This window comes from Myxine glutinosa, chromosome 4 (genome assembly GCF_964187855.1).
Source record: "Myxine glutinosa chromosome 4, kmMyxGlut1.1, whole genome shotgun sequence".
Taxonomy (NCBI): Eukaryota; Metazoa; Chordata; class Myxini; order Myxiniformes; family Myxinidae; genus Myxine; species Myxine glutinosa.
In genome coordinates this window covers 213580076-213592454 of record NC_136264.1, presented here as the reverse complement: position 1 = coordinate 213592454, position 12379 = coordinate 213580076, and the positions used below count along the sequence as shown (strand labels likewise).

The 12379-nt window shown below is 51.6% G+C and overlaps 1 protein-coding gene across 3 annotated transcripts in view; it reads right to left on the bottom strand.

Moving 5' to 3' along the window:
* OTUD4 (OTU deubiquitinase 4) overlaps positions 1-12379 on the bottom strand; it is an 88444-nt gene that overhangs the window by 32350 nt on the left and 43715 nt on the right. For all 3 annotated transcript variants that reach the window (XM_068114382.2, XM_068114385.2, XM_068114384.2), the window contains exon 10: positions 937-1001. In XM_068114382.2, coding sequence (XP_067970483.2) covers positions 937-1001 — 65 coding nt within the window. The remainder of the gene's footprint in view (positions 1-936; positions 1002-12379) is intronic.

The window sequence follows — 12379 nt, the reverse complement described above, 5'->3', positions numbered from 1 at the left end:
GCTCTCGGGCTGAACTTGCTGGGGCGGCCTGGCCTGAACAAGTTGGCAGTTGTTTGGAATATTCTCCACTTGTAGATGATCTTCCGGACAGTCGAATGATTGATTTCAAATTGTTTGGAGATCTTTTTAAATCCCTTCCCAGACTCGTAGGCATCTATAACTTTCCTTCTGAAGGCCTCAGAGAGCTCTTTTGATCTAGGCATGGTGACGCCGCACACTTCAACAACAAAGAGCAAACCAAACGAAATGTCTGAGGTTTAAATAAGACAGGTTCCTCCAAGAACCTCTCTAACGATGTTCTAATCATTTGCACCTGAGCTGGTGCACCTGATTCTAATTTTAGGTATTTGAAGTAGTGATAAATGTCGGGGTGTATTTACTTTTTCCACATGCGAAATTTGCATTTATGTTTATTTAAATTATACAATGGACTACAAAATGTAAATACACAACAACACAACATGCATTTTAAAAGGCCATTTTCCCTGCTAGAGCGGGGGTTAGCCTGAGACTACAAAATGTAAATGTTTCATGATATTTGTTATATTATATCACCTTTATCTATCAATATTGTTGAAATTAAGATCAAATAGCTGTATGTTGAAATATGTTGAAAAAGTCAAAACTTTACATGGGGTGTAATTACTTTTTCACGTGACTGTACATTTACAAAAAAACATTAAACCTCCCCCCAACCCCTCCTCCCCTTACAATTTACAAGTTAAAATGAGAGGTTACACATGATAGCATACAAAATCATGTTTCACAAAATTAGAGCAGACTTTCATTGAAATAGTGATGCGAAGGATGGAAATGAGAAAACAGTAAATAAATCATCAAGGGTGTAATCCAGAAACAGTTAGCACCGTCGCATGAAATATCACAACAGCATCGTATTTAAATTAGCCAAAAGGACAAGTAAGCAGAAATATTTACCAAACACTGGTCACCCTCCGTGAAGTGCAAGCCCGTGCTCAATGTGAAGTCCGTCTCGAGTTGTTCTAGAGGAAAGATAGGCAAGCAACCTGAGCAAATATCACGATGAAATTGGTGTACATAGCCAGCCAGCTCTTCGGTACCCTCCACTTCTTAATCACCTACCCCTGAGCTGGCGCGACTGTGTATCCTACACCTCCTTAGTTGGTTCTACTGTATCCTCCACTCCTCCACTTCCTTAGCCGGCTCTACTGTATCCTCCACTTCCTCAGCTGGCTCTACTGTACCCTCCACTTCCTCAGCTGGCTCTACTGTATCCTCCACCTCCTTAGCTGGCTCTACTGTATCTTCCACTTCTTTTGCTGGCTCTACTGTATCCTCCAATTCCTTAGCTGGCTCTACTGTATCCTCCACTTCCTTAGCGGGCTCCACTGTATCCTCCACTCCCTTAGCTGAAACTGCTGTAGCCTCCACTTCCTGAGCTGGCTCTACTGTATCCTCCACTCCCTGAGCTGGCTCTACTGTATCCTCCACTCCCTGAGCTGGCTCTGCTGTATCCTCCACTCCTCCACTTCCTTAGCTGGCTCTACTGTATCCTCCACTTCCTTAGCGGGCTCCACTGTATCCTCCACTCCCTTAGCTGGCTCGACTGTATCCTCCACTCCCTTAGCTGAAACTGCTGTAGCCTCCACTTCCTGAGCTGGCTCTACTGTATCCTCCACTCCCTGAGCTGGCTCTGCTGTATCCTCCACTCCTCCACTTCCTTAGCTGGCTCTACTGTATCCTCCACTTCCTCATCCGGCTCTACTGTACCCTCCACTTCCTCAGCTGGCTCTACTGTATCCTCCACTCCCTTAGCTGGCTCTACTGTATCTTACACTTCCTCAGCTGGCTCTACTGTATCCTCCACTTCCACAGCTGGCTCTACTGTATCCTCCACTCCCTTAGCTGGCTCTACTGTACCCTCCACTTCCTCAGCTGTCTCTACTGTATCCTCCACTTCCTTATCTGGCTCTACTGTACCCTCCACTTCCTCAGCTGGCTCTACTGTATCCTCCACTCCCTTAGCTGGCTCTACTGTATCTTACACTTCCTCAGCTGGCTCTACTGTATCCTCCACTTCCACAGCTGGCTCTACTGTATCCTCCACTCCCTTAGCTGGCTCTACTATACCCTCCACTTCCTCAGCTGTCTCTACTGTATCCTCCACTTCCTTATCTGGCTCTACTGTACCCTCCACTTCCTCAGCTGGCTCTACTGTATCCTCCACTTCCTTAGCGGGCTCCACTGTATCCTCCACTCCCTTAGCTGGCTCTACTGTATCCTCCACTCTATTCGCTGGCTCTACTCTATCCTCCACTCCCTGAGCTGGCTCTGCTGTAGCCTCCACTTCCTGAGCTGGCTCTACTGTATCCTCCACCCACTCCCTTAGCTGGCTCTGCTGTATCCTCCACTCCTCCACTCCCTTAGCTGGGTCCACTGTGTCCCCCACTTCCTCATCTGGCTCTACTGTACCCTCCACTTCCTCAGCTGGCTCTACTGTATCCTCCACTCCCTCAGCTGGCTCTACTGTACCCTCCACTTCCTCAGCTGGCTCTACTGTATCCTCCACTTCCGTATCTGACTCGACTGTACCCTCCACTTCCTCAGCTGGCTCTACTGTATCCTCCACTTCCTTAGCTGGCTCTACTGTATCCTCCACTCCCTTAGCTGGCGCTACTGTATCCTCCACTTCCTCAGCTGGCTCTACTGTATCCTCCACTCCCTCAGCTGGCTCTACTGTACCCTCCACTTCCTCAGCTGGCTCTACTGTATCCTCCACTTCCGTATCTGGCTCGACTGTACCCTCCACTTCCTCAGCTGGCTCTACTGTATCCTCCACTTCCTTAGCTGGCTCTACTGTATCCTCCACTCCCTTAGCTGGCCCCACTGTATCCTCCACTTCCTCAGCTGACTCTACTGTACCCTACACTTCCTCGGCTGGCTCTACTGTATCCTCCACTTCCTCAGCTGGCTCTACTGTATCCTCCACTTCCTCAGCTGGCTCTACTGTATCCTCCACTTCCTTAGCTGGCTCTACTGTATCTTCCACTTCCTTAGCTGGCTCTAATGTGTCCTCCACTCCCTTAGCTGGCTTTTCTGTATCTTCCACTTCTTTTGCTGGCTCTACTGTATCCTCCACTCCCTGAGCTGGCTCTACTGTATCCTCCACTTCCCTCAGCTAGCTCTACTGTATCCTCCACTTCCTTATCTGGCTCTACTGTATCCTTCACTTCCTTAGCTGGCTCTACTGTATCCTCCACTCCCTTAGCTGGCTCTACTGTATCCTCCACTTCCTGAGCGGGCTCCACTGTATCCTCCACTCCCTTAGCTGGCTCTACTGTATCCTCCACTCTCTTAGCTGGCTCTACTGTATCCTCCACTCTCTTAGCTGGCTCTACTGTATCCTCCAATCCCTTAGCTGGCTCTGCTGTATCTTCCACTTCTTTTGCTGGCTCGACTGTATCCTCCGCTCCCTTAGCTGGCTCTACTGTATCCTCCACTCCCTTAGCTGGCTCTACTGTATCCTCCACTTCCTTATCTGGCTCTACTGTACCCTCCACTTCCTCAGCTGGCTCTACTGTATCTTACACTTCCTCAGCTGGCTCTACTGTATCCTCCACTTCCACAGCTGGCTCTACTGTATCCTCCACTCCCTTAGCTGGCTCTACTATACCCTCCACTTCCTCAGCTGTCTCTACTGTATCCTCCACTTCCTTATCTGGCTCTACTGTACCCTCCACTTCCTCAGCTGGCTCTACTGTATCCTCCACTTCCTTAGCGGGCTCCACTGTATCCTCCACTCCCTTAGCTGGCTCTACTGTATCCTCCACTCTCTTCGCTGGCTCTACTCTATCCTCCACTCCCTTAGCTGGCTCTGCTGTAGCCTCCACTTCCTGAGCTGGCTCTACTGTATCCTCCACCCACTCCCTTAGCTGGCTCTGCTGTATCCTCCACTCCTCCACTTCCTTAGCTGGGTCCACTGTGTCCCCCACTTCCTCATCTGGCTCTACTGTACCCTCCACTTCCTCAGCTGGCTCTACTGTATCCTCCACTCCCTTAGCTGGCTCTACTGTATCCTACACTTCCTCAGCTGGCTCTACTGTATCCTCCACTCCCTCAGCTGGCTCTACTGTATCCTCCACTCCCTCAGCTGGCTCTACTGTACCCTCCACTTCCTCAGCTGGCTCTACTGTATCCTCCACTTCCGTATCTGACTCGACTGTACCCTCCACTTCCTCAGCTGGCTCTACTGTATCCTCCACTTCCTTAGCTGGCTCTACTGTATCCTCCACTCCCTTAGCTGGCCCCACTGTATCCTCCACTTCCTTAGCTGACTCTACTGTACCCTACACTTCCTCAGCTGGCTCTACTGTATCCTCCACTTCCTTAGCTGGCTCTACTGTATCCTCCACTTCCTCAGCTGGCTCTACTGTATCCTCCACTTCCTTAGCTGGCTCTACTGTATCTTCCACTTCCTTAGCTGGCTCTACTGTGTCCTCCACTCCCTTAGCTGGCTTTTCTGTATCTTCCACTCCCTCAGCTGGCTCTACTGTATCCTCCACTCCCTGAGCTGGCTCTACTGTATCCTCCACTCCCTCAGCTGGCTCTACTGTATCCTCCACTCCCTGAGCTGGCTCTACTGTATCCTCCACTTCCCTCAGCTAGCTCTACTGTATCCTCCACTTCCTTAGCGGGCTCCACTGTATCCTCCACTCTCTTAGCTGGCTCTGCTGTATCTTCCACTTCTTTTGCTGGCTCGACTGTATCCTCCGCTCCCTTAGCTGGCTCTACTGTGTCCTCCACTCCCTTAGCTGGCTTTTCTGTATCTTCCACTCCCTCAGCTGGCTCTACTGTATCCTCCACTCCCTGAGCTGCCTCTACTGTATCCTCCACTCCCTCAGCTGGCTCTACTGTATCCTCCACTCCCTGAGCTGGCTCTACTGTATCCTCAACTCCCTTAGCTGGCTCTACTGTATCCTCCACTTCCTTAGTGGGCTCCACTGTATCCTCCATTCTCTTAGCTGGCTCTGCTGTATCTTCCACTTCTTTTGCTGGCTCGACTGCATCCTCCGCTCCCTTAGCTGGCTCTACTGTATCCTCCACTTCCTCATCTGGCTCTACTGTACCCTCCACTGCCTCAGCTGGCACTACTGTATCCTCCACTTCCTCAGCTGGCTCTACTGTATCCTCCACTCCCTCAGCTGGCTCTACTGTACCCTCCACTTCCTCAGCTGGCTCTACTGTATCCTCCACTTCCGTATCTGGCTCGACTGTACCCTCCACTTCCTCAGCTGGCTCTGCTGTATCCTCCACTTCCTTAGCTGGCTCTACTGTATCCTCCACTCCCTTAGCTGGCCCCACCGTATCCTCCACTTCCTTAGCTGACTCTACTGTACCCTACACTTCCTCGGCTGGCTCTACTGTATCCTCCACTTGCTTAGCTGGCTCTACTGTATCCTCCACTTCCTCAGCTGGCTCTACTGTATCCTCCACTTCCTTAGCTGGCTCTACTGTATCTTCCACTTCCTTAGCTGGCTCTACTGTGTCCTCCACTCCCTTAGCTGGCTTTTCTGTATCTTCCACTTCTTTTGCTGGCTCTACTGTATCCTCCACTCCCTGAGCTGGCTCTACTGTATCCTCCACTTCCCTCAGCTAGCTCTACTGTATCCTCCACTTCCTTATCTGGCTCTACTGTATCCTTCACTTCCTTAGCTGGCTCTACTGTATCCTCCACTCCCTTAGCTGGCTCTACTGTATCCTCCACTTCCTGAGCGGGCTCCACTGTATCCTCCACTCCCTTAGCTGGCTCTACTGTATCCTCCACTCTCTTAGCTGGCTCTACTGTATCCTCCAATCCCTTAGCTGGCTCTGCTGTATCTTCCACTTCTTTTGCTGGCTCGACTGTATCCTCCGCTCCCTTAGCTGGCTCTACTGTATCCTCCACTCCCTTAGCTGGCTCTACTGTATCCTCCACTCCCTTAGCTGGCTCTACCGTACCCTCCACTTCCTCAGCTGTCTCTACTGTATCCTCCACTTCCTTATCTGGCTCTACTGTACCCTCCACTTCCTCAGCTGGCTCTACTGTATCCTCCACTTCCTTAGCGGGCTCCACTGTATCCTCCACTCCCTTAGCTGGCTCTACTGTATCCTCCACTCTCTTAGCTGGCTCTACTGTATCCTCCACTCCCTTAGCTGGCTCTGCTGTATCCTCCACTCCTCCACTTCCTTAGCTGGCTCCACTGTGTCCTCCAATTCCTCATCTGGCTCTACTGTACCCTCCACTTCCTCAGCTGGCTCTACTGTATCCTCCACTTCCCTCAGCTAGCTCTACTGTATCCTCCACTTCCTTAGCGGGCTCCACTGTATCCTCCACTCTCTTAGCTGGCTCTGCTGTATCTTCCACTTCTTTTGCTGGCTCGACTGTATCCTCCGCTCCCTTCGCTGGCTCTACTGTGTCCTCCACTCCCTTAGCTGGCTTTTCTGTATCTTCCACTCCCTCAGCTGGCTCTACTGTATCCTCCACTCCCTGAGCTGCCTCTACTGTATCCTCCACTCCCTCAGCTGGCTCTACTGTATCCTCAACTCCCTGAGCTGGCTCTACTGTATCCTCAACTCCCTTCGCTGGCTCTACTGTATCCTCCACTTCCTTAGCGGGCTCCACTGTATCCTCCACTCTCTTAGCTGGCTCTGCTGTATCTTCCACTTCTTTTGCTGGCTCGACTGCATCCTCCGCTCCCTTAGCTGGCTCTACTGTATCCTCCACTTCCTCATCTGGCTCTACTGTACCCTCCACTTCCTCAGCTGGCGCTACTGTATCCTCCACTTCCTCAGCTGGCTCTACTGTATCCTCCACTCCCTCAGCTGGCTCTACTGTACCCTCCACTTCCTCAGCTGGCTCTACTGTATCCTCCACTTCCGTATCTGGCTCGACTGTACCCTCCACTTCCTCAGCTGGCTCTACTGTATCCTCCACTTCCTTAGCTGGCTCTACTGTATCCTACACTTCCTCGGCTGGCTCTACTGTATCCTCCACTTCCTTAGCTGGCTCTACTGTATCCTCCACTTCCTCAGCTGGCTCTACTGTATCCTCCACTTCCTTAGCTGGCTCTACTGTATCTTCCACTTCCTTAGCTGGCTCTACTGTGTCCTCAACTCCCTTAGCTGGCTTTTCTGTATCTTCCACTTCTTTTGCTGGCTCTACTGTATCCTCCACTCCCTGAGCTGGCTCTACTGTATCCTCCACTTCCCTCAGCTAGCTCTACTGTATCCTCCACTTCCTTATCTGGCTCTACTGTATCCTTCACTTCCTTAGCTGGCTCTACTGTATCCTCCACTCCCTTAGCTGGCTCTACTGTATCCTCCACTTCCTGAGCGGGCTCCACTGTATCCTCCACTCCCTTAGCTGGCTCTACTGTATCCTCCACTCTCTTAGCTGGCTCTACTGTATCCTCCAATCCCTTAGCTGGCTCTGCTGTATCTTCCACTTCTTTTGCTGGCTCGACTGTATCCTCCGCTCCCTTAGCTGGCTCTACTGTATCCTCCACTCCCTTAGCTGGCTCTACTGTATCCTCCACTCCCTTAGCTGGCTCTACTGTATCCTCCACTCCCTTAGCTGGCTCTACCGTACCCTCCACTTCCTCAGCTGTCTCTACTGTATCCTCCACTTCCTTAGCTGGCTCCACTGTGTCCTCCAATTCCTCATCTGGCTCTACTGTACCCTCCACTTCCTCAGCTGGCTCTACTGTATCCTCCACTCCCTTAGCTGGCTCTACTGTATCCTACACTTCCTCAGCTGGCTCTACTGTATCCTCCACTTCCTCAGCTGGCTCTACTGTATCCTCCACTCCCTCAGCTGGCTCTACTGTATCCTCCACTTCCTCAGCTGGCTCTACTGTATCCCCCACTCCCTCAGCTGGCTCTACTGTACCCTCCACTTCCTCAGCTGGCTCTACTGTACCCTCCACTTCCTTAGCTGGCTCTACTGTATCTTCCACTTCCTTAGCTGGCTCTACTGTATCCTCCACTCCCTGAGCTGGCTCTACTGTATCCTCCACGACCCTCAGCTAGCTCTACTGTATCCTCCACTTCCTTATCTGGCTCTACTGTATCTTCACTTCCTTAGCTGGCTCTACTGTATCCTCCACTCCCTTAGCTGGCTCTACTGTATCCTCCACTTCCTTAGCGGGCTCCACTGTATCCTCCACTCCCTTCGCTGGCTCTACTGTATCCTCCACTTCCTCAGCTGGCTGCACTGTATCGTCCACTTCCTTAGCTGGCTCCACTGTATCGTCCACTTCCTTAGCTGGCTCTACTGTATCCTTCACTCCCTTAGCTGGCTCTACTGTATCCTCCACTTCCTTAGCTGGCTCTACTGTATCCTCCACTTCCTCAGCTGGCTCTACTGTATCCTCCACTTCCGTATCTGGCTCGACTGTACCCTCCACTTCCTCAGCTGGCTCTACTGTATCCTCCACTCCATTAGCTGGCTCTACTGTATCCTCCACTCCCTTAGCTGGCTCTACTGTATCCCCCACTTCCTTAGCTGGCTCTACTGTATCCTCCACTTCCTCAGCTGGCTGCACTGTATCGTCCACTTCCTTAGCTGGCTCCACTGTATCGTCCACTTCCTTAGCTGGCTCTACTGTATCCTTCACTCCCTTAGCTGGCTCTACTGTATCCTCCACTTCCTTAGCTGGCTCTACTGTATCCTCCACTCCCTTAGCTGGCTCTTCTGTATCTTCCACTTCTTTTGCTGGCTCTACTGTATCCTCCCTGCTCCCTTAGCTGGCTCTACTGTATCCTCCACTCCCTTAGCTGGCTCTACTGTATCCTCCACTAACTTAGCTGGCTCTACTGTATCCTTCACTCCCTTAGCTGGCTCTACTGTACCCTCCACTTCCTCAGCTGGCCCTACTGTATCCTCCACTTCCGTATCTGGCTCGACTGTACCCTCCACTTCCTCAGCTGGCTCTACTGTATCCTCCACTTCCTTAGCTGGCTCTACTGTATCCTCCACTTCCTTAGCTGGCTCTACTGTATCCTCCACTAACTTAGCTGGCTCTACTGTATCCTCCACTTCCTTAGCTGGCTCTACTGTATCCTCCACTTCCTCAGCTGGCTCTACTGTATCCTCCACTTCCTTAGCTGGCTCTACTGTATCCTCCACTTCCTTAGCTGGCTCTACTGTATCCTCCACTAACTTAGCTGGCTCTACTGTATCCTCCACTTCCTTAGCTGGCTCTACTGTATCCTCCACTTCCTCAGCTGGCTCTACTGTATCCTCCACTTCCTTAGCTGGCTCTACTGTATCTTCCACTTCCTTAGCTGGCTCTACTGTGTCCTCCACTCCCTTAGCTGGCTTTTCTGTATCTTCCACTTCTTTTGCTGGCTCTACTGTATCCTCCACTTCCTCAGCTGGCTCTACTGTATCCTCCACTTCCTTATCTGGCTCTACTGTATCCTTCACTTCCTTAGCTGGCTCTACTGTATCCTCCACTCCCTTAGCTGGCTCTACTGTATCCTCCACTTCCTGAGCGGGCTCCACTGTATCCTCCACTCCCTTAGCTGGCTCTACTGTATCCTCCACTCTCTTAGCTGGCTCTACTGTATCCTCCAATCCCTTAGCTGGCTCTGCTGTATCTTCCACTTCTTTTGCTGGCTCGACTGTATCCTCCGCTCCCTGAGCTGGCTCTACTGTATCCTCCACTCCCTTAGCTGGCGCTACTGTATCCTCCACTCCCTTAGCTGGCCCCACTGTATCCTCCACTTCCTTAGGTGACTCTACTGTACCCTACACTTCCTCAGCTGGCTCTACTGTATCCTCCACTTCCTTAGCTGGCTCTACTGTATCCTCCACTTCCTCAGCTGGCTCTACTGTATCCTCCACTTCCTTAGCTGACTCTACTGTACCCTACACTTCCTCAGCTGGCTCTACTGTATCCTCCACTTCCTTAGCTGGCTCTACTGTATCTTCCACTTCTTTTGCTGGCTTTTCTGTATCTTCCACTCCCTCAGCTGGCTCTACTGTATCCTCCACTCCCTGAGCTGCCTCTACTGTATCCTCCACTCCCTCAGCTGGCTCTACTGTATCCTCCACTCCCTGAGCTGGCTCTACTGTATCCTCCACTCCCTTAGCTGGCTCTACTGTATCCTCCACTTCCTTAGCGGGCTCCACTGTATTCTCCACTCTCTTAGCTGGCTCTGCTGTATCTTCCACTTCTTTTGCTGGCTCGACTGCATCCTCCGCTCCCTTAGCTGGCTCTACTGTATCCTCCACTTCCTCATCTGGCTCTACTGTACCCTCCACTTCCTCAGCTGGCTCTACTGTATCCTCCACTTCCTCAGCTGGCTCTACTGTATCCTCCACTCCCTCAGCTGGCTCTACTGTACCCTCCACTTCCTCAGCTGGCTCTACTGTATCCTCCACTTCCGTATCTGGCTCGACTGTACCCTCCACTTCCTCAGCTGGCTCTACTGTATCCTCCACTTCCTTAGCTGGCTCTACTGTATCCTCCACTCCCTTCGCTGGCCCCACTGTATCCTCCACTTCCTTAGCTGACTCTACTGTACCCTACACTTCCTCGGCTGGCTCTACTGTATCCTCCACTTCCTTAGCTGGCTCTACTGTATCCTCCACTTCCTCAGCTGGCTCTACTGTATCCTCCACTTCCTTAGCTGGCTCTACTGTATCTTCCACTTCCTTAGCTGGCTCTACTGTGTCCTCCACTCCCTTAGCTGGCTTTTCTGTATCTTCCACTTCTTTTGCTGGCTCTACTGTATCCTCCACTCCCTGAGCTGGCTCTACTGTATCCTCCACTTCCCTCAGCTAGCTCTACTGTATCCTCCACTTCCTTATCTGGCTCTACTGTATCCTTCACTTCCTTAGCTGGCTCTACTGTATCCTCCACTCCCTTAGCTGGCTCTACTGTATCCTCCACTTCCTGAGCGGGCTCCACTGTATCCTCCACTCCCTTAGCTGGCTCTACTGTATCCTCCACTCTCTTAGCTGGCTCTACTGTATCCTCCAATCCCTTAGCTGGCTCTGCTGTATCTTCCACTTCTTTTGCTGGCTCGACTGTATCCTCCGCTCCCTTACCTGGCTCTACTGTATCCTCCACTCCCTTAGCTGGCTCTACTGTATCCTCCACTTCCTTAGCGGGCTCCACTGTATCCTCCACTCCCTTCGCTGGCTCTACTGTATCCTCCACTCCCTTAGCTGGCTCTGCTGTATCTTCCACTTCTTTTGCTGGCTCGACTGTATCCTCCGCTCCCTTAGCTGGCTCTACTGTATCCTCCACTCCATTAGCTGGCTCTACTGTATCCTCCACTCCCTTAGCTGGCTCTACTGTATCCCCCACTTCCTTAGCTGGCTCTACTGTATCCTCCACTTCCTCAGCTGGCTGCACTGTATCGTCCACTTCCTTAGCTGGCTCCACTGTATCGTCCACTTCCTTAGCTGGCTCTACTGTATCCTTCACTCCCTTAGCTGGCTCTACTGTATCCTCCACTTCCTTAGCTGGCTCTACTGTATCCTCCACTCCCTTAGCTGGCTCTTCTGTATCTTCCACTTCTTTTGCTGGCTCTACTGTATCCTCCCTGCTCCCTTAGCTGGCTCTACTGTATCCTCCACTCCCTTAGCTGGCTCTACTGTATCCTCCACTCCCTTAAGCTGGCTCTACTGTATCCTCCACTTCCTTAGCTGGCTCTACTGTATCCTCCACTTCCTTAGCTGGCTCTACTGTATCCTCCACTTCCTTAGCTGGCTCTACTGTATCCTTCACTCCCTTAGCTGGCTCTACTGTATCCTCCACTTCCTTAGCTGGCTCTACTGTATCCTCCACTCCCTTAGCTGGCTCTTCTGTATCTTCCACTTCTTTTGCTGGCTCTACTGTATCCTCCCTGCTCCCTTAGCTGGCTCTACTGTATCCTCCACTCCCTTAGCTGGCTCTACTGTATCCTCCACTCCCTTAGCTGGCTCTACTGTATCCTCCACTTCCTTAGCTGGCTCTACTGTATCCTCCACTTCCTTAGCTGGCTCTACTGTATCCTCCACTTCCTTAGCTGGCTCTACTGTATCCTCCACTTCCTTAGCTGGCTCTACTGTATCCTCCACTTCCTCAGCTGGCTCTACTGTAGCCTCCACTTCCTTAGCTGGCTCTACTGTATCCTCCACTTCCTTAGCTGGCTCTACTGTATCCTCCACTTCCTTAGCTGGCTCTACTGTATCCTCCACTTCCTCAGCTGGCTCTACTGTAGCCTCCACTTCCTTAGCTGGCTGTACTGTATCCTCCACTTCCTTAGCTGGCTCCACTGTATCGTCCACTAACTTAGCTGCTCTACTGTATCCTTCACTTCCTTAGCTGGCTCTACTGTATCCTCCACTTCCTTAGCTGGCTCTACT